Source organism: Strix aluco, chromosome 10 (assembly GCF_031877795.1).
Source record: "Strix aluco isolate bStrAlu1 chromosome 10, bStrAlu1.hap1, whole genome shotgun sequence".
Taxonomy (NCBI): domain Eukaryota; kingdom Metazoa; phylum Chordata; class Aves; order Strigiformes; family Strigidae; genus Strix; species Strix aluco.
Genome location: NC_133940.1, coordinates 4,759,362 through 4,784,392, shown reverse-complemented (window position 1 = coordinate 4,784,392; position 25,031 = coordinate 4,759,362). Strand labels below are relative to the sequence as shown.

General features: G+C 57.9%; 4 protein-coding genes across 7 annotated transcripts; 3 read left to right on the top strand and 1 right to left on the bottom strand.

Annotated features, from left to right (window-relative positions):
• The first annotated feature begins 271 nt into the window (after positions 1 to 271).
• Positions 272 to 12,253, top strand: BTK (Bruton tyrosine kinase). 4 transcript variants are annotated; one of them, XM_074835088.1, is made up of 20 exons: positions 272 to 486; positions 1,717 to 1,784; positions 3,647 to 3,829; positions 4,003 to 4,101; positions 4,364 to 4,432; positions 5,000 to 5,081; positions 6,636 to 6,764; positions 6,871 to 6,938; positions 7,428 to 7,609; positions 7,930 to 7,992; positions 8,249 to 8,303; positions 8,632 to 8,714; positions 8,824 to 8,951; positions 9,102 to 9,176; positions 9,527 to 9,698; positions 9,970 to 10,186; positions 10,834 to 10,898; positions 11,339 to 11,457; positions 11,587 to 11,744; positions 11,865 to 12,253. In XM_074835088.1, exons 3-20 carry the CDS (start codon positions 3,689 to 3,691, stop codon positions 11,934 to 11,936), a joined length of 1,977 nt encoding a protein of 658 aa, XP_074691189.1. In that variant the 5' UTR covers positions 272 to 486; positions 1,717 to 1,784; positions 3,647 to 3,688; the 3' UTR covers positions 11,937 to 12,253. The 4 variants fall into 4 exon arrangements, with proteins under 4 accessions (XP_074691189.1, XP_074691187.1, XP_074691186.1 ...); XM_074835086.1 differs by lacking the exon at positions 1,717 to 1,784 and having other exon boundaries at positions 401 to 486; XM_074835085.1 differs by lacking the exon at positions 272 to 486 and having other exon boundaries at positions 493 to 1,784; positions 3,647 to 3,810.
• Positions 12,254 to 12,349: 96 nt separating this feature from the next.
• TIMM8A (translocase of inner mitochondrial membrane 8A) lies at positions 12,350 to 13,760 on the top strand. Its single transcript, XM_074835092.1, has 2 exons — positions 12,350 to 12,540; positions 12,919 to 13,760. Exons 1-2 carry the CDS (start codon positions 12,418 to 12,420, stop codon positions 13,078 to 13,080), a joined length of 285 nt encoding a protein of 94 aa, XP_074691193.1. The 5' UTR covers positions 12,350 to 12,417; the 3' UTR covers positions 13,081 to 13,760.
• Positions 13,761 to 14,650: 890 nt separating this feature from the next.
• On the bottom strand, positions 14,651 to 18,954 carry LOC141927808 (magnesium transporter NIPA2-like). Its single transcript, XM_074835089.1, has 5 exons — positions 18,788 to 18,954; positions 18,326 to 18,382; positions 17,559 to 17,649; positions 17,259 to 17,419; positions 14,651 to 15,956 (listed from the first exon to the last, which is right to left on the bottom strand). Exons 1-5 carry the CDS (start codon positions 18,909 to 18,911, stop codon positions 15,301 to 15,303), a joined length of 1,089 nt encoding a protein of 362 aa, XP_074691190.1. The 5' UTR covers positions 18,912 to 18,954; the 3' UTR covers positions 14,651 to 15,300.
• Positions 18,955 to 19,042: 88 nt separating this feature from the next.
• On the top strand, positions 19,043 to 24,929 carry TAF7L (TATA-box binding protein associated factor 7 like). Its single transcript, XM_074835090.1, has 11 exons — positions 19,043 to 19,321; positions 19,962 to 20,040; positions 20,195 to 20,328; positions 20,728 to 20,854; positions 21,045 to 21,103; positions 22,128 to 22,200; positions 22,847 to 22,963; positions 23,162 to 23,350; positions 23,446 to 23,558; positions 23,867 to 23,926; positions 24,503 to 24,929. Exons 1-11 carry the CDS (start codon positions 19,256 to 19,258, stop codon positions 24,545 to 24,547), a joined length of 1,062 nt encoding a protein of 353 aa, XP_074691191.1. The 5' UTR covers positions 19,043 to 19,255; the 3' UTR covers positions 24,548 to 24,929.
• The last annotated feature ends 102 nt before the right edge of the window (positions 24,930 to 25,031 follow it).

Here is a 25,031-nt window from a genome sequence, read left to right as displayed (position 1 = left end):
GCCTCGCGGGGAGCTGCAGCGCCCCCTGGCGGCGGGAGGAGCAGGGCCGGGGGGGGCGGGGGGGGGCAGGTGGCCGCGGGGTGACAAGGGTGCGGGTCTGTGGGATGCGCAGGGTGTGGGACGGGGGGCAGGGGCAGGCAGCCGGCAGGAACATGGCGCTGCCCCCACCCCGGCCACACGGCCAGGCCCCCCGGCTCCCTGGTGCGGGGCAGGCCCAGGCCCAGCTGGAACCCGACAGCCCCTTGGAGGAGACCTGACTGTCTCCAGAAGGAAACACAACTGCTGCTTTTGAGTCAGAAACCAAAAAAAGGGGAACCGAAAGGGTGGGGTTGGCCGGCCCCGTCCTTCCTCCCTGCGTGGCCGACCCGCCGTGCCTCCCTGCCTCCCCGCTGCCACAGCCACCCCCGACCCGCCGGGCTCTGAGCGGGCGCGGGGCGGCGGGCGCAGCGGGCCCCTGGCTGGCCGGAGCGGTGGTGAGAGGGTTTGGTGAGTGCGCCGGGGCACGGAGGGCCCAGGGGAGCCGGGTCCCAGCACCGTGCGGTGCGGGGAGAGGCACAGCGGGGAACACGAGGCTGGCGGTGCGCCGGGTGCCAGCACGGCCCCGTAAACGTCGCTGCGGGGCAGCCATGGCAGCGGGAGGCCGGAGCCTCCATGTGGCACCTGCTTGTGGCCTCACACCTCTGCTCGCCTCGGCGGTGCCGGGGTCCATGGTGCCTGCCGGGGGCGGGAAAGCCATCCCGGGCGCAGGCCACATGCTGCCAAGCTGCGCGTGAGCCGAGCTGGGAAGTCTCAGCCTTGTCCTGCAGCCTGGGCAGCTCTGAGCAAGTGACATCTGACCGGGGGTGGGACAGCTGCCGTGGGGCCACAGTGCCAGCGGCCATGGGGGTGCAGCAGAGCAGGGCGGTGGGGTGGTGTGGGGGTGCCACTCTGGGGCTGCACGGGAGCACAGGATCAGGGTGGTGTGCAGGTGCCAGGGATGCCAGGGGTGCTCCAGAGCAGGGGTCGGGGTGCTGACAGTGCCTTTGACCGTTCCTTGCTTGTGCTTTTTGCAGTGGGCGCTGCTGTGGTGCAGCTCTTTGTTCCTGAGTCTCTCCCATGCAGGAGATTCTCTCCTCTGTGCCTCCCACCCTTCATTTTTGTCACCCTCCAGGCTGCACCTGAAACACAGGGGCTGGGGAGTTTGTCATTCCCAGACACCCTGTCGTCCTTCCCACTTGTCCTGAGCATGCCAGCCCCCTGCCAGCCCCCGTTAGCCAGCAGCAGCAGGCAGGCTTGGCTCCTTAGCAGGACACCACGGGCAGGGGCCAGGGAGCCCCAGGACCGTGGTGGGCTACAGCATCCGGTGGCGCAGGGCTAGTGGTGTGTGCTGGGCCCAGTGGTGGTGTCAGAGCACGCTCGGCTGAGGTGTGACAGTGGCAGGAAGTCACATTAGCTGAGGGGACACACACAGGACATGCTTCCACCCACCCACTCGCCACCTCTGCTGTCGCAGCGGGGCAGCGATGGCTGGCTGCGGAGGTGAGTCCCGTGGGGCACCCACCACCCCAAAGGACAGACCGGGACGGATGAAGGCTGGTGGCAGTGCCGGGGAGAGGGAGGCTATGCCATGCTGGGGACAGGGAGGCTGTGCTGGGGACCAGGTGGCTGTGCCATGCTGGGGCAGAACAGCCCTCTGAGATGCTCATCATCCTTTCCTCTCTGGCGGCACTGTCCCAGAGGACACAGCGAAGACGTGTCCCATCTGCCCAGCACTGCTGGCAGTGACCCAGCTGCTGCGACTCAAGGTAAAGCTTCTGGGGACCCGGCACTGCAGTCAGGATGGGCTGGAGCCCAGGGCCGCTTCGCTCAGCCCCCGCGTCTGGTGGGGGGGACACACGATGGGAGCCCCCCTGCTCTTGGCACACAGGACCAGCAGCCACATTATATAGCTCGGGAAACTGAGGCATGGGGTCACTCTGGGCTCGCCCACCACCCCACCAGCAATTTGGGGTCAGTGGCCACTCCAGCCACCTGCCCTGTCCCCAGCAGGGACCCCAGTTCCCTCCTCCCCAGGCCTGGATCAGCCAGCAGAGGCTGGTGTTTTTTCTAAAAGACTCTGATGATTAATTTTTAAACTTTTTTTTTTTTTTTTTTTAAACCAGCCAAACAAGCTGGAAAGGCCTGAGCCATGAGGGCCACAAGGGGAGGGAAGGGGGGACCCTGGGAGCGGGAAGCCCTGCTTGTGTCCAGTCTCTTCAGCTGGGGCAGGACTGCAGCAGCAGGATCTGTGCTGGGAGGGTCTGGGGGGGGGGGGGGGAACGCCCCTGCTCCTGCCCCCGGGCTGGCATGCCCTGCAGAGAGGCACAGCAGGTGCGACCAGCTTCTTTGGTCCCCACCCAGTCCCTCTCACAAGTGAGCCAACGTATGTCTCCCGCTCAGACCCACCTCTGGAGGAGGAGGGCTGTGGGCACCAGGGGAGGGAAACAGCTTCTCCCAGGTTGGTCTCCAGAGCTGTGTTTGTGGGAGAAAAAAGGGAACAAGGTGGAGGTGAAGGAGGGAGCAGGGCATGTAGGGGGTTGGACATGGAGGAGTGCTCCAGCGGATCGCAGGTCAGCAGTGGCTCCACACCATCAGCTCCCTGTTAGGTCCAGGCTGGAGGCAGGTGTTGGTTCCAGCCCAGGGAGGAGGAGAAGCCTGCAGCTCCAGCTGCACAGCTCTGCGGGGTGCTGGGACCGTCTGGGTGTCACAGGGCCCGGGTGCAGCATGGAGCGGCAGAGGGAGAGATGGACGGGCTGCTCCAAGAGACGGGCCAGGGTGGATTCCCGGCCCCCTGAAGGCAGGGCAGCAGTGGGGTGCGGGGCTCTCACTGAGCCCTTTCCTGCCCAGGACGCCCCTGGAGAGGCCCGGGAGGAGAGCTTCGCCGAGGAAGGCTGGGCTCTCCCCTCTGGGTGCTGGCTGGAGACAGCCCTTCAAGCCTGACCCCAGCGAGGGCTGCTCACAGGGGAGGAAAGGGGGTTGAGCATCGTCCCTGCACTCCTGCGGGCCGTGGTTGCAGGGGGAAGGAAGGCGTTAGGGCTACGCCGTGCTCTCGGCAGCACGTCTCTGCGGCTATTCGGGGCCAGGACCTACCCACGACTTATTAGGGACTGGCCTCCCGCGGCCATCCCTCGCACACTGCCAAGTCAGCGCCTCCCCGGCACAGAGCCTGCGGTGCGGCAGGAGGAAACGGCCCACACAGACAGACACACACGATGTTGGAGGGGAGGAGGGAGCCTGCTGGGTGTTGCTGCTCGGGCTCTGCGCTCCTCCCCAGGGCTACGCTTCTCACAGCCTCCCCGGCTCCCTCCCTCTCCAGCCGTCTGTTTCTGTCTGTCCATCTGCACACCCGAGGGGGCCCATCCAGCACCCGGTGGGAGCCAAATCCAGCTGGGTGGTGGCTTGGTCCGCAGCCTGGTGTCAGAGAGGGGACAGGAGAGGGAGAGGTCGCATTGTAAATACCCCACGCTGACCTGCCCACACACCTCTGCAGCTGATTCCCCCCCTCCGTGGGGGTTCCAGCACTCTCTGGCTGCCCCTCAGGCAGGGGGGAGAGTGCACCTGAGCGAGGTCCAGTGGTGGGCAAGTTTTCAGCTGAACAAGTGCTGTGTCGGTGTTGTCCTGCTCACAGCAACCTGCCGAGCACAGCGTGGAGGAGGCTGGAGGGGCCGACATGGCCAGTGTCATCCTGGAGAGCATCTTCTTGAAGCGCTCGCAGCAGAAGAAGAAAACATCTCCCCTCAACTTCAAGAAGCGCCTGTTCCTGTTGACGGAGAGCAAGCTGTCCTACTACGAGTATGACTTTGAGCGGGGGGTGAGTCGGCAGCCCCAGGGCCATAGGGGCTGTGCCATGGCGGTGCCCACGGGTCACCAGTTGCCCCTTGCCAGCACCCAGCCCCAGGGGTGGTTGGACGGGGATGGTGGTTGGCTTGAGTCTCCCCAGATCTCCCCCTTGGCAGTCATTCGAACCAACCCCGTCTCTTGCAGCGCCGGGGCAGTAAGAAGGGCTCAGTGGACATCGAGAAGATCACCTGTGTGGAGACAGTGGTGCCCGAAAACAACCCTCCCCCTGAGCGGCAGGTCCCGGTGAGGAAGGTCCCAGGGTCCCCGCTTGTGTCCCCCTGCCCCTCACTGGGGAAGCAGGGAGTTCCCCTGCCCTGGGGTGGTGGGAATGGGGCACAGCCCTGCCTGCCCTGGGGGCTCTGCACCCACAGCTCGTACCATACCAGGGGTCTGGCTTGATGCAGGGCGGGGGGAGCAGGGGGACGCCAAAGGCTGTGGGTGCCAGGGGAGATGCCAGCAGCCGAGCAGCAGGATGCCAGCGTCCATCTCTGCCTCTCTCTTCCAGAGGAAAGGAGACGATTACAACAACATGGAGCAGATCTCAATCATCGAACGGTTCCCCTACCCCTTTCAGGTGAGTCCTCACTGCAACCCCTTTGTGGCTCCGCTCTGCCCGGCTGCAGGGTGCTGGGGGGAGGACCCCAGAGGGACCTGAGGGCAAACACAGCATCACTTCCCCAGTGCCAGGTGTCACTCAGCTGTTTGGGGCCGCCCTGCTGCTGTCTGCGCTGTGTGGGGCAGGCAGGTGAGCCTCTGCCAGCCCCGAGGAATCGGGCAGATCTATTTAAGGGGGCTGCTTAGATGGAAACCTGCTTCTGAGCTCTGCCTTGCCCCTTGCTGATGCTGGAGGGACACTGTCTGCTGGCTGCCCACTCAGCCCCCAGCCCAGCTGCCTGCCCCTGCTGGCATCCAGCACGGCCCCCCAGTGCACCGAAAGTCACAGAAGGAAGTGGAAAGTCTCGGGGGAGGGGGCTTATTTATAACCTCTCCGTCACGGTCCCGCGAGCACCGTGCAGGGCCGGCACACACCGGCAACAGCTTGTGCTCTGCACTGGCTGCTTGGGGTGGCCACAAGCCTCAGCTCCCCCCCGTCCTCCCCGGGAGACCCCCAGCTGGGGCGCTGAGGCATGTGGTCCTGCAGGTGGTATATGACGAAGGGCCCCTCTACGTCTTCTCCCCGACGGAGGAGTTGCGCAAACGCTGGATCCATCAGCTGAAGAGTGGTGAGTTTGGGGGCTCTGCGGCTCCCTCGGAAAGCAAACGCAAGCAATGAGCTGTGTGTGTGGCACAAGCCACAGCGCCGAGTTTCTGGGGACTCACTATCTCGTGGTTATATTATCTCATGTTTATGGAAGAGCAAGTGCTGATCAGAAACTTCTCCCCTGAGGAGCGCACTTGCCCCCACATGCATCCTGAGCTGACACCAGCTGCGCCTGCCTGGGGGAGGTGGACACTCGCCTCTGTCACCCTCTGACTTCTGCAGCACTGCAGCCACCTCAGATGAGGCTTCTTGCCCTCTCAACAAGCCTTCTCCAAGTTGGCTCAAGCAGGCTCAAAGTTCCAGAGGGCAAGAGGAAATAGCACACACGGCATGCAAGGCGAGGGCAGGGCCGCCAGTGCTTTAGGAAACCCGGACAAAAAGCCTGCTGGAACCTAGGGAGTGTCTCTCCCAACCCACCCCGAGCCTCGCTCAGTGCTGCCGGGCTCAGGCTCAGCTGCATGGGTGCTGTCGCCTCGAGCTGGGAGTGTGTTGCAGCGGCACTGCGCAGAGGGGCTCGGGTGCCTGCAGTCGGCCAAAATCTGCTGGAGCTGCCTGTATGTGTCTCTTGGTGCATGTGTATCTTTCTGTGGCTTTGTGCGGGTGGGGGTGAGATTAGCTGCTCAAATTGACACAGGGAAGTTTGCCTGAGCGAGGCGGAAGCAGAGCAGGCTGATAACGGGGAAGTCGGTTATTTCACGAGAGCCCTGCTGCTCTGCCCTGACAAGCAGCCAGCCCGCTCCCCACTTCCCTGCTATGGGAGGGGGGTTGCTGCAGCAGCTGAAGCCACTGTAAAATCCGCAGGGAAAAGGGGAGAGAAAATGCTGGCGTTTTGCTGCCGGGATGCCCTCATCCTGCTCCACCAGAGAGGAGGCGCTCTGCACCCTGCGGAGCTGCTGTGGCCAGCACCCTGCTGCCGTGGTGTTCAGGCACATCCAGTTGTCCCTCCAGCCTGGGGAGAAGTACGAGGAAGCTGGTCAGTGCCTGCCCGGCAAGGAAGTGGTCTCCCAGCAAGGGAAGTCTCTGAGCAGGCAGGGGGTCGTGGCAGTGCCCGGCTCTCCCCATGCACAAGCCAGGCACAGCACTGGCCTTCCACCCCACTTCTGATAAAAAGGGTTCAAAAGAACTGCGAACTGTCAGCAGCCCAGGGGATGCTGGACTTTTCAGCTGGCAGGAGGGCCGATCGCAGCAGGATTTGGCCTTCCAAGCATGCTTGTGTCCTTTTGCGGAGCTTCTGAAGAGCCTTGATCAAATCTGAGGGGACATCCCTAGCCCTCCCCAAGCTAGGGGCTTTGTGGCACAGGGTTTGCGTAGCCGCAGCACCGAAACACGAGCGATGAGCTGAGAGCTGAGGGAAACCTGAGCAGCAGGGCCACATCTGACCCCGTGTATCGGTAGCACAGCAGAGGTTGAAACGGTTCAATGGGGCTGATCATCTGCATTCAGGGAGCAGAGAGCATTCCACAGCGGGCTGGGGACACAGCCCCGGGTCACACGCATCTCCCCTCCTCTGCCACAGTGATCCGGTACAACAGTGACCTGGTACAGAAGTATCACCCCTGCTTCTGGATTGACGGCCAGTACCTGTGCTGCTCCCAGACAGCCAAGAATGCCATGGGCTGCCAGATCCTGGAGAGCAGGAATGGCAGTAAGACACCGGGCACCCTCTCCTTGCCCCATCCCCAGCCCCTGGGGATTACTGCAGAATGACGCCAGGGATCTCTTCTCACCTTAGTCCCTTTTGTGTTTCGAAGGTTTAAAAGTTGGCCGGTCACATCGCAAGACAAAGAAGCCTCTTCCCCCCACTCCTGAGGAGGACCAGGTAGGGGCCTCGTGTTTAAGGAAAGTCTACCTGGGGAAAGCCAACATGTTCAGTGACTGACAGGGCATTGCTCTGAGATGTACAGGCCAGGGCTCTGCTCTGGAGAGGGCTGTGAAGATGGTGCCCTAAGGGAGAAGGAGCTTGAACCAGGGGATGGAGCCCAAAAGCCTGGAGAAAAGTGAAATGATCTCACCCCTGAGGTTCCCCAGGGGGAGCTGGGAGGGTAGAGAAGGACTGATAATAGGGTAGAGGAGAGAGGTAGAGAGAAAGCAACCTTTTGTGAGGACAGGTCTCCAAGGAGGAAATGTTGCAATAAAAAGCGCCGGGGGGGCGGATTGGTCTGGTGAAGATACATGTGGGAGCTGAGGTGAACACTGCGCTGACCTGGCCTGAGCCCACTGCCCTGCCAGGCCTGGGGAGGGTCTGGCCTGGGGAACAGTGTGTCTGCCAGCCTCACCATGTCCCGTGCTCTCCCTCGCTCTGGGGAAGATGGTGATGAAGCCCCTGCCTCCCGAGCCGGCCCCCAGCACCGCAGGCGAGATGAAGAAGGTAGTGGCCCTCTACAACTACCTGCCGATGAACGCGCAGGACCTGCAACTGGAGAAGGGTGAGGAGTACCTCATCCTGGAGGAAAGCCACCTGCCCTGGTGGAAAGCCCGTGACAAGAACGGGTAAGAGCTCCCACTGCCCACGGCACTCGCCCCGCCGACGGTGCCCTCTCTGGGTGCCAAGGCCCTGGTGGGCAAAGACACCCCTTCAGCATCGCGGGGGTTCGGACAGGCCGCCTGCCTGCGGGCTACCGCCCAGGGTGGCATGTGAAGAGGGTGAGGGAGACTGAAGCAGACTGTGGTATCAGCCCTCCCCAAGCGTGAACCCCGATGGGTGTGCGCCAAGGTTTTTGAGCCTGTTTCTACTCAGCCTTCTGGGGCGGGAACCTGCTTTCCCCTTGGCTTCCTCCATCAGTGTGTGACCAGCCCCTTTTCTCCTGCAGGAAGGAAGGATACATCCCCAGCAACTATGTCACTGAAACCAGCAATTCCCTGGAGATCTTTGAGTGAGTAAGAGAAGGCGCAGGGACGTGGCATGTTGCACTTAGTTGGAGACTTTTTACATTCAGTTCTGTTAACCTACGCAGCCTGCGAGCCCAGCCTGGCTGGGTCGCTCTCCCTCCTACACACCCTCTGAGAGCCCCCAGCCCCCTGACAGCCATCCCTGCCCTGCACCGCCTGTCCTGGCTGGGCCAGGGTCAGACCAGGCTGGGGGCACCGGTGGCTGCGGTGATCTCCCTGACGACTGTGTCCCTGTTCCAGGTGGTACTCAAAGAATATCACTCGGAGCCAAGCAGAGCAACTGCTGAAAGAGGAGGTAAGTGTTGACTCTCAAGGCTGGGTCCTTTCTATGAACTGTCCCTCTGTGGGCTGCTGTCACGTTGTGTGCAGCACGGGACCACCCCTGGCTTGTTCTGGGAGGGGAGTGTTCCCCCAGCAGCCCCAGGAACCATCTCTACCCCAGCGTGACCTCCTCCCGACAGGCACTTCAGGAGGTGGTCCCCCAGGCAGGGACTGGAAGTAGGATTCCTCTGACTTACTGCACCCTCTCTGGCCATACTGTGATCTTCACTCACTTTAAGTCTTGCCTGTTACAGTCATGCCTCCCCACAACCATGCTGGCCCCTCTCCTCTTTCTGTTTTAGGGTAAGGAAGGGGGCTTCATTGTCCGAGACTCTACCAGCAAGACAGGGAAATACACCGTCTCCGTCTATGCCAAGTCCTCTGTGTAAGTGGCTCTAAGAACAGCTTGTTCCTACCTCAGAGGGCCCCTCCAGGCACCCCTCGCCCTCTGCCTGCCCTCCCCATGCTGCTGACCCCACGTAATGCCTCTACAGAGACCCCCAAGGCACGATCCGCCATTACGTTGTATGCTGCACCCCCCAGAATCAGTATTACCTGGCAGAAAAGCACCTGTTCAACACCATCCCAGAGCTCATCACATACCATCAGCACAACTCTGCTGGTTAGTGTCTGGGGGGCGGGGTGAGGCCAGCAGTGTTTTTACTGATACGACAGTATCCTCACCTTCCTGCACTGAAGGCAGGAAGCTTGTGTTCCCTGCTGGAATGTGAGAGGTAAGCGTGGCGTGGCAATCTACCTTTTTGTGTTTCAGGGCTCATATCCAGACTGAAGTACCCCGTGTCTCAACACCAGAAAAGTGCTCCTTCCACAGCTGGCCTCGGCTATGGTAAGCTGGGCTACCTCACAGTTCCCTGGTTTAAGGGCCTGTCTCTACCAGCAGTAACCTTCCAGGGGTGGGGTCCTCGCTGTCCATGGCAGCAGGGCTCGCAGCCCTCCCAAGAATCACTTCCCAACACTCACTGGCCCTCTGGTGACAGTACTGACCAAGAGACGCAACAAGCTACTTTGCTCCCCATCCTCTAGAGGCACAGCTCTTGGATTCCCTGGATTTTTTGAGATGTTTTTTCAGGCAGCGCGTGCTCATGAGCTCTTCTGGGGCTTGCTAGATGAGATGACTGGGAGCAGCCTGCAGGGAGGTCACCTGCACCCACGTTACACTTGCGCTCTCTGTCCTAGGGTCGTGGGAGATTGACCCGAAGGATCTGACCTTCCTGAAGGAACTGGGGACAGGGCAATTTGGTGTGGTGAAGTACGGGAAATGGAGAGGCCAGTACAACGTTGCTATCAAGATGATCAGGGAGGGCTCCATGTCAGAGGACGAGTTTATCAACGAAGCCAAAGTCATGATGTAAGTGGTGAGCAGCCTGCAGGTCAGTGCTGGGTGTGCCTTGCCAGAACGGCTGCACTCCTGTGGTGTGGAGGGACAGTCTCAGGCAGCCTCGCACTCTGTAAAATGCATCCAAGAACTTACTGTCTTTGTGCTCGTTCCCCAGTGAGCTTTTCCACCGTCAGCTGGGCAAGGAGCACCTTCCCTTCACAAACTCTCTTCCTTCACAGATGCTTCTTTTGCTGCTTGGCCTTCTAGATGCTCAGAATTGCCCTTCTTATGCCCAACACAGGAACCTGTCTCATGAGAAGCTGGTGCAGCTCTATGGGGTCTGCACCAAGCAGCGTCCCATCTTCATCATCACTGAGTACATGGCCAACGGCTGCCTCCTGAACTTCCTGCGGGAAACTCGGCGGCGGTTCCAGCCTGCTGAATTGCTGGAGATGTGCAAGGACGTCTGTGAAGCTATGGAGTACCTGGAATCCAAGCAGTTCCTGCACCGAGACCTGGTAGGGCTGTGGCTGAAGGACACATCTCCAGCTCAGTGACAACCACAGCATGTCCTAGACAGGGTCCAGCACATTCACCAACATGAGAGGCAGTTCTGCAGCCTTTTCTGGAGATCTTCCCTCTAAGCTTCCCTGCCCACCCGAGCATGGGTGGGATGCGCTGAAGTCACTGCTCTGCAGTGAGTTAGCAGAGATGGAAGAAAGGGCAGGACTAGGTAGTTTTACAGGGGATGGGAAACATTTGTGGCTAGGGCAGGGTTTGCGTTAGGCAGCACAGGCAGAATCGCAGGCTCAGACATGAAAAGGGACCTCCTGACCCCCACGAAAAGCTGAGCCTGCAGTTTGTCAGGCCTTGGGCTGGCATTGCCAGCTTGCAGTCCTGCTAGGTGCCGTACCTGATCTCCTTCTGGTGCTGCTTTGTTCAGCCCGCCAGGGAAGTCTCCCCTCTGTAGATAAACAGGATGCCTGGAGGCCTCTCTTGCTATCTTTGCTGAGGACTTTGTAGCTTGCTCCGGTCCGGGTGAACCTGCAGGAGATGTGAGGCAAAGTGTGAAGTGGGTGGGGGCGAGGTGAAGTTCCAGGTGGTACAGGGGGATGGGCGAGGCAGGAGCAGGTAGGAGTGACTGCCTCCATCTCTCCATCCACAGGCTGCTCGCAACTGTTTGGTGAATGACCAAGGAATTGTGAAAGTATCAGATTTTGGCCTTTCCAGGTCTGGTAGATACATCTGTGTCACCTTCCCATCTCAATCCCCCATCTCCTCCAGTCTCTCTATGCTTTAGTCTTTCTCCCCACCATCCTCTAGCTCTGTTTTTCCTTTGTCTTCTCCTGTCTTTCTGCTTTATCTGGCTGAACCTTCTGCCCCTCCACTTTCCACCATCCCTTTCTTTCTTCTCTGTCCCTTTTCCCACTCTCTTTGCTTCTTTCCCCCACCTCTAGTATCCTGGCTGCAGCTTTCTCTCGCATCCCCTTTTTGCTATTATCCCTTTTGACTACTAGTTTGAAAGGGACATTTCTGCCTGTTGAAACCCATGTGGAGTGCAACCTCTGGTCAGTCTGAGAGCTGTTGATTCCTTTTGGGCTTGATGGGTTGCATGGAGGAGTGAAATGTGAAATCTGAGACAGGCACCACGATCCGTTTATCTGCTGCAGGTATGTTCTAGATGACGAGTATACAAGCTCCATGGGGTCAAAGTTTCCAGTGCGGTGGTCCCCCCCTGAAGTGCTTCTGTACAGCAAGTTCAGCAGCAAGTCTGACGTCTGGGCTTTTGGTAAGAGCGTGGCGTTAATGACATGGATGCTGGGAAGAGAGGGTGCCGCAAGCACAGCGATCTCTGCAAACCACCTTCAGGCACAGGCGCTCCCCTGCCGTGACCTGTCCCTGCCGTTTCCTCTAACAGGTGTTCTGATGTGGGAAGTTTACTCTCTGGGAAAGATGCCTTACGAGAGGTTTAACAACAGCGAGACAACGGAGCACGTCATCCAAGGCCTGCGCCTCTACCGGCCACAGCAGGCCTCCGAGCGGGTCTACGCCGTCATGTACAGCTGCTGGCATGAGGTGAGTTGCTCTCACCCTCGGTGACGGCTCCCAGCTGCCCTGGGGGGGCTGACACAGCTCTGCGGCTGCCCGGGGGGCGGCTGGCAGGCTGCAGCAGGGCTCCCCCCTCTCTCCCGGCAGAAGGCCGAGGAGCGCCCCACCTTCACGGCGCTGCTGGGCAGCATCCGGGACATGACGGACGAGGAGCCCTGACTGCAGGCTGGGCCGGCCCGGCCTGCTGAGCCCCTGCCTGGCGCCGGGGGCTGGCACTGCTGGGCCGGTGCCGCCTCACCGCCTGCCGGACGGGACCTCAGCACCGCTCTCACGGACACGGCACCGGCCACCCGCGGGCGAGCAGGCGCCCGAGGGGCCCTCCCGGCCACCACCGCAGCTCCCGTCACCGGCAGGGCCCCTCACGGCCAAGGACAGAGGCGAGGCCCCTGGCGGCCGCGGTCCCGGTGCCGGCCAGCCCCGCCGGGCTCCGCGGGCGGCGGCTGGCCGGGCCCGTGCACAATAAACGGTTCCCCACACCGACGCCTCCTCGGCGGGACCGGCCCGGCCCGCCCCGCCGGCGGGGGGCGCGCGCGCGCGGGCATGCGCGGGGCGCGCGGAAGGGGCGGGGTCAGCGCGTGCGCGGCGGCGGCGCGGCGCGACACGTGAAGGTCGCGGCGGTACCGGTAGCGCCGGTAGCGGGATGGACGCGCCGTCCGCCGCCGGGCTGGGCGGTGCCGACCCCCAGCTCCAGCGCTTCATCGAGGTGGAGACGCAGAAGCAGCGCTTCCAGCAGCTGGTGCACCAGATGACCGAGCTCTGCTGGGTACGGGCGGCCCGCGAGCGGCGGGCGGGGCCGCCGGCTCCGGGGCCCGGGAGGGACGGGGCGGGGTTGGGTCGCGGTGGTGGGGCAGGCGGGCTGGGACGCTGCGCTGAGCTTTGCCCCCGGGGGGGAGGAGGGAGCTGGGGACAAAATGGAGTCGCCGTGGGAAGCAGTCCCCGCTCCGGTGAGCCCGCGGGAACGGGCCAGGCCGGGGGGAGCCCCGCGCGGCGGCCGGGGGGATGCGCCCGAGAGGAGGAGGTTCCCGAGGGGGGATGCCGCCGGTGTGCCCGAGGGCTGGAGAAGCGCGGGAAGCACGGCCGCGGGGGGCGGGAGGGTCGGGCCACGCTTCCCCCGGGCCAACGGGTGCCCCGCTGTGTGCAGGAGAAGTGCATGGACAAGCCGGGGCCAAAGCTGGACAGCCGGGCCGAGACGTGCTTCGTGAACTGCGTGGAACGCTTCATCGACACCAGCCAGTTCATCCTGAACCGGCTAGAGCAGACGCAGAAGTCCAAGTCGGCCTTCTCCGAGAGCCTGTCCGACTGAGCAGGAGCCGTGCCCCAGGGGACACCGGCCAGCCCCCGCGGGGCCGGGCCCTCCGCCGCGCCGGCTCCGGGTCACTCTGCCGCCTGAACGAGCCGGCGTCGGCTCTGGGGTTTAGGATTTAATTAAATGCCAGTCTCGGGGAAGTTGCAGCCAGATGAGAGCCCACGACAGAGGCACAGTTGCTCCGCCTCGGGGTGATGTGGCCCTCCCGGCCCCGTGGGCCAGTAGCCGTCTTTGTGCTGGGACTCCAGGGCTACCGATGCTACGCAGGGAGCATTTGGAACTCGCACGCTCAGCGGAACGGAGGGGTGAGGATGCTCGCATCGGGGGGTGCTCCCAGCGCTGATGTGAACCTCAGCTCTGGGCGAGGCCAGCCTGCGACTGCTGACTTACACGGTGCTGCACAAAACCACCCCTCCGGGGTAGATGCTAACAAGCCCCGCGGGCGCCGTCGCTGTGCAGCGCGGTACAGGTACCCTTCGCCAGAAGAGGTTTTGGGCACAGGGATCATCCGAGGCACTGTCACTACTGGAAAATACTTTCAGGCTTCCATAGGTAAATCATTCATGTGGCCAAGTGACAGATTTTCAGATTGCAGCACAACTCTGTCAATACTGACTTGCTCCATTAACTGCTTTCCCCTGGTCAACGTAATAAATATTAACTGGGTCAATTTTTAACATGAGATTCTCCTTTGTTCAGGTAGATGACCACTGAGAATTGGAAATCTGGCCTTCTTGTCACTCCCCCTCCTTCCCAGGGATCCCGTTTATTGCAAAATTAGTAGGGAGAGGGCATAATTGTCTTCTGGCTAGAAGGTTTGCTCTGAGTGCTGATTTGTTGCTCAATTAATTTGGTGCCATGAATCAAACTTGTTTCTGGGAGAGGCTGTGGCCGTTCCTCCTCTTCCCCAAAAGGTTCCTGCTGTCCTGTAAAGGTGTAGTTTCTTTAGAGAGACTAAATGCAGGAAATAAGTAACCAGCTACTTCCTGACCTCATGCGGCTTTACCTGTGGCGGTCACTGGAAGGAGGCCTCTGGCTGTGTCTTCTGGGCCTCTGCCCCCAGGACACAGAGGAGCTTCTAAGTGGATAAACAGAGGACTGATCCGCTCTCTGGAAAGGCAGCACAGCATTTCAGCAGTGTTTACGTACAGCACGGCTCTGGGAAGCCTGGAGCGACCCCCTGACCGTGTCTTGGGACCTCTACACAGGAACCTGGTAAAGCAGTTCTGCACGTGCCCATCTGCCGTGGGGGGCTGGACCGGGCACCCGAGTTCCTAACACGGGTGGCTTGTAGCTAGCAGCCTTCCTGGGAACAAACGCAGGCTCTGTTAAGCAGAGCTATGCAGATACAAAACCCACGTAAGTGAGGACACAGCTGTCTAGTTACCTTTCAGAAACTTACCTCAGCAGCTAAGGACTCTTAGGTCACTCCTGTTCCCAGGGTAAGTGATTCCTTCTCCCTATCAAGTTTGTCTCAAGCATCCACACGGTTCTTCCTCCCCCTGTAATCCTTTACACCTTTCAGTGCTGGCTCAGTTCTCAGTACAAATGGATCACTAGCCACTTGGTAACTGAACAAACAGGGTTTTAATAGAACACGGTAAGCAGGTGCTTCATCAACCTGCACAGCAGATGTTGCGTGAAGGGGCTGCTCCCTCCCCAAGAGCCACAGCAGCATGTGGCAGCACCACTGAAGTTTTTGAGTTTTGGCTGTATTCTGTTCTTGGATGCGAATCTGTAAATAAATTCTAGCAGAGTGAGCAAAACAAGTACTTGACAGAGGAATTTTTGAATTAATATTCTGGGTATGTCATCTTTAAAGCCAGACATCCATCTTCTCTCCGTGTAATCTTAGCGCAATGTTAAATTATTCTGTAACTGTTAATCTTTATAACAAGTACATTTTTAAAAAATGCTGTGAGGCCTCCCCAAACGCGTGGTCCTCACATTCAGTAAGGGTTAGCACTGTGTTAGTGCTGCAGCCCTCTCCACACCTGAAGTGAAGAGGCTCTGGATTCCAGGAACCGGGTGGTTCCCAGGGCTGCTGCCCGTAGCCACAGGAGGCTGCTGTCCCTGTCAGCCTCCCTGCAGCGGCAGGTCACCCGTCACACCTAGGGCAGCTAACTGCCAACTCCTGCTAGTGCAGCAGTAGCTAGCAGCAGCTGAGGCAGCTTGTTCAACCTCGCAGTAGAACTGCCCAGCAGTGGGAGCAGAAAGCTAGCAGTTTAGAGGCTTCCTCACACACTTTTCACCTTTCTCCTCCTCTTCCTCCTCTGCGCTCTGAGAGCCTTTGTCCTCTGAGGGCAGAAGAGGCTGGTGCTGACATGCCTGGTGTCTGTCTGCACTCCTCCACGAGGCATGCAGGTCTGCCCTGCCTTGCTGCAGCAAGAGGGGCAGGAGGTTGGGGCTGAAGGGCATGTCCCTGAAGGCGTGCAGGAGGAAGATGCCAGACACGATGGTGAGGAAGCCGCTGATGGTGCCAATGATGTTGTCTAGCACCATGTGTTGCCACTCCTTGAAGAGGATGGCAGAGCACATCATGACTGCTGTGGTGAACAGCACGTAGTACACGGGTGTGACCACAGATGTGTTGAAAATGTCCAAGGCTTTGTTCAGGTAGTTGATCTGGATGCTGATGCAGATCACCAGGCACACCAGGAGCACCCAGCCCAGTGGTTCTTTCAGGACTGGCTTCCCAGAAAACAGTTCTTTCAGGGCAATCCCCAAGCCTTTGACGCAGGACACAGAAAGCGAGCCGATGGCGGAGCAGACCAAAACATAAACCAGGACGTTGCTCTGTCCGTAACGGGGTCCAGCCACAAAGATAAGCAGAAGGGAGCTCACCAGGACACACACAGCAAATACAATGAATCCTTGGGGAAAGAAGAATTCAAGAGCTCTATCAGAGAACAGTAGCACCAGTAGCAGATGTAACTGCACAGCAAATAGAGACGGAGGACAGGCGGGTAACTGCCCCATCAGTCTGTCTTTAGTTTCCAGCTGTAGGGACCGCAGTGGGGAAGCAGAGCTGGTCTGCAGCCTGAGCAAAGTTACAGAGACAACAGCAGCTCTTTACAGTGCTGATCACAGCACGGCCTCACAAGTCAGCCTGTCGGGGGATAAAGCTGCCCCTCCTGGAAGGGGTAGGGGCACAGCCAGTCGCTACAGCACTGGACGAGGTGGGGGGCTTGCTGACGAGGAAGACGAAGGAGCACAGCTCTGCGGGAGACCCAGGGCGGGGGCAGAAGACTTGGGAAGCCCTAGCTGAACTCTGCAGGCTGTGGTGGGATAAAGAGGAAAGTGCCACATCGCGGGAGTGCGAGGCCCTGCCAGAGTGCTCCCTCCAACGAGCAGCAGCATCTACCTGTTAATCTGCTTTACTCTTCTCCCTGTGCCTCCTTCATTTCCTGGGGCTTATTCTGCCATTCATGCTATTGCCCAAATCATATCCTTGCAGCGTGATTCACCCTCTAACATAAATGTCGGGACTACTTGATCTTGAGCATAACTCCTTGAATTGCTCATTCATCTTTGCCTGAAGTTCCTCCTCTATCTTGCTTCAGCCACATCCCTGCCGCCCTCGTGTACAGGAATTCCCTCTCCTATCCTGGCACTGCCACAGGCCAACCCTTTCTGCTGACAGCTGCAGCTAATTCCCATGCTCTTCCCTTTTTGCATCTATACCTCATAGACAGTACAAAAAAAAGCCCCACACTTGGTAACTGTTTATGACCCAAGTTCTCACTCTTGCTTTGGCACAGACCCAGTGACTTGGGAGCATCACCCACACTCCCTCTCTGGGAAGTGGGGTGCCTGTCTGCTGCTTCCATCTGGGGTTAAGAGGACCTGACAGTCCTACGAAGCCATTCTGAATCTGACACGTCCCCCTGTGTTTTGAGCTAGTTAATAGGGTGTAAATCCTCTGAGCACGTGCATTAAACGCTGTTTGACTGCCACCAATCTTTCACATTTAGAGCGTGGAGACTCCAGCCTTTTTCCACCACAGAAGGCAACCTACAAGCTATCCTGGACACAGGAGTGTTTCCTCCACTGGTGCACAGAACAAGAAACAGCTCAATCACCCTTTAGTTCAGTCCTTCCCAACCTAGCCAAGTTGTATCCTACCTTCTACTGTCATTTCCAAGCCTAAAGTTGACAGGAGCCCTTTTAAGTACCTGGATCTTTCAGCTTCTCTGCCATTGACTCGAGGCTGGAAACCCCTTCTTCCTGTGGAGCATGGATCACCATCACCGTGGATCCCAGGATACACAGGATGCAGCCAATCTTCCCATGAACATTCAGCTGCTCATTCAGGAAGGTGGAAGACAGAACTGCACTGAAAGATAGTAAAATAAACCCAGAACCAATTAGGCCAAGATATGGAATACCTGAGGGAAGAGACAGAGAAAGCAGAGCAGCTGCTTTCACCACTAAGGGGTGGTAGGTGAGGGAAGGGTGTTTCTGAGGCTGCTTACCTAACAAGGACACTTAGAGCACCCAGGGGAGTTACCAGCGTTGCAGGGGCAAAGGCGTAGGCAGCAAAATTTGCTGCTTCTCCAACTCCCACTGCAGGAGAAACACTGTCAGGTGAGCATCAAAGTAGGAGCAATTCGGCATAATAAAAGTTTGAGTGCAGTCAGAAGAAAGCCTCAATTTCCACCTGAGCATCCCGTGTTTCTCTGAGGTGTGTGGTGTAACCAGGAAAGCACAGCACCAGCAAGAAGCCTGATACAGGTTCTCTTGGGAAGAGAAGGCTCGTGGTTACGCACGGTGATCCTTAGTCACACATGGCTATGCAGCTGAGCAGTAACCACAGAAAAATATTTCCATAACGTCCTCAAAGCTGAAAGGAGTTTTGGCCCTTTTCATATTTATAAGTCATGTTCTTCTCCTGGAACACCTTTTACAGCTTTTTAAAGGGTAAATCCAGTACAATTGGTTATTAATCTTGAAAAGTGTAAATTAGAGCTGCTAAGGGCACTGTAGTGCTGGATGTGCCGCTATAACTGCATCAGCCGGGCAGAGCATCTCGGAAGCACCTGACCCAACCCAGTCAGACCAACTCCTCAACTCCTGTTCAGCGGTAATGCATGAGAGTTTAGAGTATTTGTTATAATTACATCAACGACGTTCTCAGATAAAAATCAAGCAAACAACGATCATAGTAATAAAATACGAAAGCAAGTGGGAACAATGACAAACTCTTTAAGTGTTTTGCCTCGGTTTCAGAGCAGGTACTTACTGCACAGCAGCCCTGCCCACCAGAGCCACTCCTGCAGGTACGCGTGACCTCCTTGTCCTACGCCAGGGAGAAAGAGTGAGAAAAAAACCTGAAATGAAGCTCGTAAAAAGGCTCATTATCCTGCCAGAGCTGCCTCGGGGACGCAAGCGGGGACAGCCGGATCTCTAAGCACAAGGCTGCCCCCTCCCACCGCGCCCTGCCCCAGCCGTGGGCAGACACCCAGTACTTTTACCCCAAAAGCAAAGATTTTATCCCCTGGTTCTCCCGCAGTTTGAAACGCGTCTCTGTTGACTATCCCTGTGCAAAAAGCCGACTTTTAGACCAAAAAGCCCCACAAGCCAGGCGGGGGGCGGCCGGGGCCCAGCGCTGCCCGGGCCGGAGGCTGAGGCGGCTCCCGGGGGCCGCGGCTGCCCGCCAGCACCGGGCGCTCCGCGCTCCTCCGCCCCGGTACCGCGGCGGTACCTGCCCTGGCGCGGCCGCGGCGGCACAGCCGGAGCAGCCCCTTCTTCTTGAGGACGAAGCTGCCGCCGATGAAGGCGCTGGAGGCCAGGGCCAGGCCCAGCCCCACGTAGAAGCCGCCCCCCATGGCAGCGCCGCCGCCGGGCGCTTCCTGTGCGCCGCCAACACCCTTCCCCCGGCCCCGGGCGGAACGGAACGGAACGGAACGGAACGGAACGGAACGGAACGGGCGGGGCAGCCGCTGCCAGCGCACCGGGCCTCGCCTCCGCCGGCGGCCGGCCGAGCTGGGCCGGGGAGGCTCCGGCGGCGAGCCCGGGGCTCCCGTGAGCGCCGGCCAGGCCCTGCCGCGGGTGTCGCCCCACAGCGGCGCAGCGCCGAGCCCCGGAAAGGCCCCAACCCCGGCCCTGGGCGGCAGCGCCCGGCCCGGGCAGGAGGTGACCGGGTCGCGTTTTCCGAGCTGAAGCAGAAGGGATGAGTAAGAGCAAGGACGATGCCCCGCACGAGCTGGAGAGCCAGTTCGTGCTGCGGCTGCCCCCGGTGAGAGGCGGCGCGGCCACAGGCCCGGTGTGCGCGGCCAGCCCCGGGCTGGGAGGGGGCTGGCGAGGTGGGGGGGGGCAGCGGGGAAGCTGCGCACCTGGCGAGGGGCGGGGAAGCAGGGGGGATGCTTTTGACCTTGGGGAGTGAAACAAAAATCAACTCAACAGTCAGAATCCAGTAGAACTGCTAAGCCCTCTCAGTAGCCCGTGGCCACTCTTTTGAACAGATTTTTCCACGACCCCCTCTTCAGAGGTGCTCCTGCCACCCCGAGCGGGAGGCCCAGAAGACAACTTAGAGGGTTAGAGAGGAAATTTCTGTGCGGGTAGAGCTTTAGTCAGTGCTGGGTCTTCAGTTGCTGTGGCTGTCAGCGCACTCGATGCTATTTGTGAGGTTGTTTGGGGCCTCACGCCTCTGTCCCGGCCGTGGGGTGTCAGGAGGTGTGAAGGGCGCTGGCAGCGGCAGAGCCGCAGGGTTCACATGCTGTCGGGAGGAGGGGGCAGCTTTTATTGGAGCTCTTGCAGTCGTTTTTCTGCACTGGGATGGCAGGGGTGTTTAAAGCTGGGTAGGTTGGATAGAAGCCTTCAGGGATTCTCAGAGGAAGCACACCCAGCCCTGCTATAAGTCTGTCCAACCTCCCCAGGAATACGCCTCCACCGTGCGGCGAGCGGTACAGTCTGGAAATGTCAACTTGAAGGACAGGCTCACCATTGAGCTACACGGTGAGTGAGGATCAGGGCATCTTAAAACTCCTCTGACTGTCCACAGGCTGTGCCACTTGCAAGTGTTTTCCTGTGAAATTTCTGCTCCCTGTGAATGTGTTGCTCAGTTTAGCCGTTTAGTGACAGCACTAACCTGTCCCCTGGCTTTCCGCAGCGGATGGGCGCCACGGGATCGTCCGCGTAGACCGGGTGCCGCTGGCAGCCAAGCTGGTGGATCTGCCCTGCATCATCGAGAGCTTAAAAACCATTGACAAGAAAACCTTCTATAAGACAGCAGATATTTGTCAGGTATGGGCTGTCCTTCTTGCCTGCCCCAACAGCTTAATTCCTTGCTCCTGTCTCCAGGAAAATCCTTCTACGCTTTGGCAGCTGGACACCCCGTGTAACGTGGCCAGTTTCTGTGTTTTTGCAATGTTAGCAGTTTAAAATTCCCCACCCTGCTTGGGGTTTAGAAATCCCATTTCTGAAGCATGAAATGTGATTGTGCTTGTAACAGCTTAACTGCTGCTGTGTTTGGGTAGGAACTGAGCTGGGTGTGAAACATTGTGTTTCTCGTGCCCCGTGCTGTGAGTCCCTTTGGCTCACAACATGCAGTGGGCAGTCACCGTTCGTTTTCCAGAAAAGTTTTCACATCCTTTTGTCCTTGCATTACGATAAGCACCCTTTATGTTTATGTGGGGATTCCAGATGCTTGTTTGCACTGTGGATGGTGATCTCTACCCCCCTTTGGAAGAGCAGACCGTGAGCACTGACCCCAAGGCAAACAAGAAGAAGGACAAGGACAGAGAGAAGAAATTCATCTGGAACCATGGCAGTGAGTAGAGGCTGTGCCCAACCCCTCCATCCCACCACACCAGTATCCCCACAGCTGTGCAGGGCACTCACCACTGCCGTGTCCTGGCTGTGCTGCTGCTCCGTTTTCAGTGCTCTCTCTGTTCCTTCTCCCTTTTGGCATGCAGCTCTCCCTTTTGCCTGACACATGCAATCTGTTTCCTCTGTCACAGTCACTCTTCCCCTGAAAAATGTACGAAAGAGACGATTCCGGAAGACAGCTAAGAAGAAGGTGGGTTGCTTCTCACACATAGAGATGCAATAACCAAGGGATGGGAAGTCAGAGACTTCAGAGCTGTAACTGTCTATTAGTCCAGAAAACATGTAATTTCTTAACATTGCTTCACATGTTTCCTTTCCCAAGATGAAGGTGAAGGGAGGGTAGTAGATTTAAACACCTCTTTGGGTGCTTCCTCCATGTTTTCCAAGATGCTCCTGAGGGGAGAATCCTCTGTGCAGAGAACTGCTGGACTCCGTTCCTGCGGCTGCCTTGCCATAGTGCATCTCTTCCTGCTCACAGAGAAGAAAGGAAGACTCGCATGGAAATGAGGCTTCACTCATTCCTGCTTTCCCAGCTGAAATCTTCTCTCTATGCATGGCCCGTTCACTTCCCCGACAAGGAACACTACAAATAGAATAACTGTCATTTCAGCTGGGGGAGTGACAACAGATGGAGCTCAGAGACTGTCTCTGTGCATATGCAGAAGCCAGGCAAGGTGTTGGGGAGATGCAGCACCGTGAGGTTGGGAAGACTTGTTCTTCTCTACTTTGCAGTTTCTGAGAACAGGATGGAGTGCTATTTTACATGACATTTGGGAAACAAATTACTTGAGACATTCTTATAGCCCACAGGAGAGGTTTGATGTCACTGCATTGAGATTCTCGGCTAATGTAAAAGTGAAAAATGAAACCTTCTTTTGGATGAGATGGGAAGGAGTTGAACTGACCATCCATCAGGAAACGGTACCTCAAGGACTTTCTGCATACACACGGAAAGTCTCGTTTCATAAGTAGTATAAGTAGAAAAGTGAGAGCACACAGCCCACCGAGGAGCTCTGTACAAAAGGGATGGATTGCTTTCTGGAGGTGCATAAATTACTTTCAGGGTAAGCACGAGCAAAGACTGAGCAGAAAGCATAAAAGAGAGGGTTGAAATATGGCTCTGTCCAGAGGTGGAGGGTTGGAGTTGATCAGCACCAGCAGCGTGCGTGAGGCATTTAACAGTGTCTCTGTTCTCTTTCCCCTCTCTGGCCCAGTATATCGAGTCTCCTGATGTGGAAAAAGAGGTGAAGCGTCTCCTGAGCACAGATGCTGAAGCTGTCAGTGTCCGTATCCTTTTAGGAGAAAAAAAGCTCAAGCGGGGGAGAGGACACTGTGTGTGCCCTGGAGGTTGTGGAAATGAGAGACAAGTTCAGCTTGGTGTGGGTGTGAGAGACTGGGAGATAAGCACACAAGAGGCACTGAAGTTTTGGAGCTTCATCTTTGCCTTGTTCAAAGTTGTGCCAGGGCAGGGTCAGACTGGCTCTTAGGAAGTATTTCTTTGCAGAAGGGGTTGTTGGGCGTTGGAATGGGCTGCCCAGGGCAGGGGAGGAGTCCCCATCCCTGGAGGGGTTGAAGAGTCGGGTTGACCCAGCGCTGAGGGATCTGGTGGAGTTGGGAATGATCAGGGTGAGGCTCATGGCTGGACTGGAGGAGCTTCAAGGGCTTTTCCAACCGAGATGATTCTGGGATTCTGTGAAAGCTCATTGTTTCTTGACCTTCCTTGCAGATTGTACTGTTGTCCTGAGCAGGAGCTTAAGTAAGAGCAGAGGGGAAGTCAGCAAAAAAGGGGGCTGGGATGGTTTGTCCTGGATGTCCCTGGCTGCAAGGCCAGACTTGGAGGGACAGTAATCATGTGCAGTTTCTAGCATTCTTTTGTCATACTGCATCTTTCGTGTTCCTCTTTTTCCCTTGACTCGTCTGTTCCTGCTGTCAGGCTGGGAAGTCATTGCTGAAGATGAAACAAAAGAAGTTGACAACCATGGTTCGCTCACCAGCTTGGACATCTCCTCCCCAGGGATGTCAGGACATAAGCAAGGCCATGGCTCCTCAGGTGCAGTGGGGAAGGCTGTTGTTTTCGTTCTAGCCACTAAATAATCGGTTGGGCACATCCTCTCTGGAGTAAGCCCTAAGCAGAGCAAAGGAGAGAGGGTGCTGAGACGGGCACCCTGCACTTACGTGGTTCCTGGCAGGCAAAGGGTGCTGGGAGGTCATCAGCTGTGTTTTTCCTCTTCCCTTTTGCACCCTTTAGAACATGATGAACTGCGGGAGATATTTAATGACATCAGCAGCAGCAGCGAAGATGAAGATGAGAGGGATCATCATGATGACGAAGACCTGAACATCATGGACACTGAGGAGGACTTGGAGAGGCAGCTGCAGGACAAGCTGAATGAGTCCGATGGGCAGCAACAGGAGAACGAGGGGTCCAACCAAATAGGTGAGTGAGCGGCAGAGCGCAGCAGAGTCAGCGGGGCGCCAGGCAGGCTGCCCACTCTGCTGCTGCTCTGGGTCCGAGCTCACTCTCTCTTCCAGTCATGGGGATCCAGAAGCAGATTGACAACCTGAAAAGTAAACTCCAGGAGACCCAGGACAGGAGGAAGCGCCAGGAAGATCTCATCATGAAAGTGGAGAACCTAGCCCTCAAGGTGAGAGCTCTCCTGGGGTCTCTTCAAGTCTTCTGCTTAGCGCTGGCTTGCCATTAGATCCAGCAGGGTGATTCAGCTGCTACCCTGGAAAAGCCAGCGGGGCCTTTGCCTGCTGGGTTAAAAATAATTGTGTGACCATACACACTCCAGCATTTCTGCATGGAGGCAAAACAATCCATGAAACTGCAGGAGGTAAGGGGGTTGGTTGTCAGTGCAGCTTGGGACTTGCTGCACTATTTGACGTGTGCCAGCTGCCCTTCAGTTGAGAACACATTGGTAACTGTGGTCTGGCGTGTTTGTCTCTGCAGACCCGTCTCCAGGCCGTGCTGGATGAGTTCAAGCAGCAGGAAGAGCGAGAGAAACAGCAGGTGAGGAAAATCCCCCAGTGGGTGGGAAGGACTGGGGCACAACACGGTTCTAGGCTTGGCCTCTGACAAAGTTTCCTGAATGTTTACACCACACCAGCTGCTTTGAACTCCGGTGTTACAGGTGAGGTGAGGTTGTACCTCATGTGTAGTTGCATGGAGCTTCCCAAGACACAAGGAGGTGTAGGAAATGGGGTTGACTGCAGCCTTCTGGAGGTGCAGTGAGCCAAAACGTGTCGAGTCTGCAGTCCAAGGCTGCTGAGTAACACATGACACAGAAACCCACTGGCACACCTGCATGAGAAAGGCAGTAGCTGCAGGCTCGTTGCAGATTTCTTGCCTGGGCAGCTCTGCTGAGTTTTAACCAGGCACTAAGGCAGGAGGTTTCCACTCCTGGGTTCCTGTTGTGCAGCTTCCCCAGTGAGTTCTGCCGCAGAGGTGCCCAGGCACGGCTCCGGTAACATACGGGCACAGCAGCTCCTAGTGAGGGGAAGATCTGCAGGAACCCTGAGTGCTTGGGCTGGAGCTGCCGTGAGTCCCAGCCACGCCTCACTGCAATCCCTCCCTCCCTCTTCCCAGATGACGTCCCTGCAGGAGCAGCTGGAGTCCCTCATGGAGAAGTGAGGAGCAGGCCTGGGTCTCTGTACCTGCAAGCAGAGCTGGAAGTGTTGCTCATCTGCCGTGCTGAAGTCTGTACTCACACACTTCTGCCAGATGTGCTGCTGGGCAGTGCTAGAGGCTCCGTGTCCAGAGCTGCTCTCACATACATCGTGCTGGGTTTGGCTGGGGCAGCTAAAGAGTCAGGCTATGCCCGCGAGAGCAGCCGAAACGCTGGATTTACTGTAAATATTCAGGACCATTCTCCCAGAGGGCTTTAGTTCTCCCTAGGACAGTGCAGTGCAGCTTTCTGCATCTTCTTGGTGGGCTGTGGCCTGGCAGGAGCTTGTTCTTGTGTTTGAGGCATGCTTGTGTCTGCAAACCAGACTCAATAAAGTACTGTTTCCAACCCTGGTGTGTTCCCTTCTGGTCTCTGGAGCACAGAGCAGCACTGCTGAAATCCTTCTTGCAGGGCTGGGCCAAAGGGAGACTGTGTGTGAAGGGGACCCTG

Coding starts and splice junctions, on each gene's coding strand:
- BTK (XM_074835085.1), top strand. CDS start 1,607: ATGCTGGGGACAGGGAGGCTGTGCTGGGGACCAGGTGGCTGTGCCATG. Junction 7,610..7,929: donor AAAGCCCGTGACAAGAACGG/GTAAGAGCTCCC, acceptor TTTCTCCTGCAG/GAAGGAAGGATACATCCCCA. Junction 11,458..11,586: donor GTCTGACGTCTGGGCTTTTG/GTAAGAGCGTGG, acceptor TTCCTCTAACAG/GTGTTCTGATGTGGGAAGTT.
- TIMM8A (XM_074835092.1), top strand. CDS start 12,418: ATGGACGCGCCGTCCGCCGCCGGGCTGGGCGGTGCCGACCCCCAGCTC. Junction 12,541..12,918: donor AGATGACCGAGCTCTGCTGG/GTACGGGCGGCC, acceptor CGCTGTGTGCAG/GAGAAGTGCATGGACAAGCC.
- LOC141927808 (XM_074835089.1), bottom strand. CDS start 18,911: ATGGGGGGCGGCTTCTACGTGGGGCTGGGCCTGGCCCTGGCCTCCAGC. Junction 18,383..18,787: donor CCGCGGCCGCGCCAGGGCAG/GTACCGCCGCGG, acceptor TCCCTGGCGTAG/GACAAGGAGGTCACGCGTAC. Junction 17,650..18,325: donor GTGGGCAGGGCTGCTGTGCA/GTAAGTACCTGC, acceptor TTTCTCCTGCAG/TGGGAGTTGGAGAAGCAGCA.
- TAF7L (XM_074835090.1), top strand. CDS start 19,256: ATGAGTAAGAGCAAGGACGATGCCCCGCACGAGCTGGAGAGCCAGTTC. Junction 21,104..22,127: donor GGAAGACAGCTAAGAAGAAG/GTGGGTTGCTTC, acceptor TCTCTGGCCCAG/TATATCGAGTCTCCTGATGT. Junction 22,201..22,846: donor TGCTGAAGCTGTCAGTGTCC/GTATCCTTTTAG, acceptor TCCTGCTGTCAG/GCTGGGAAGTCATTGCTGAA.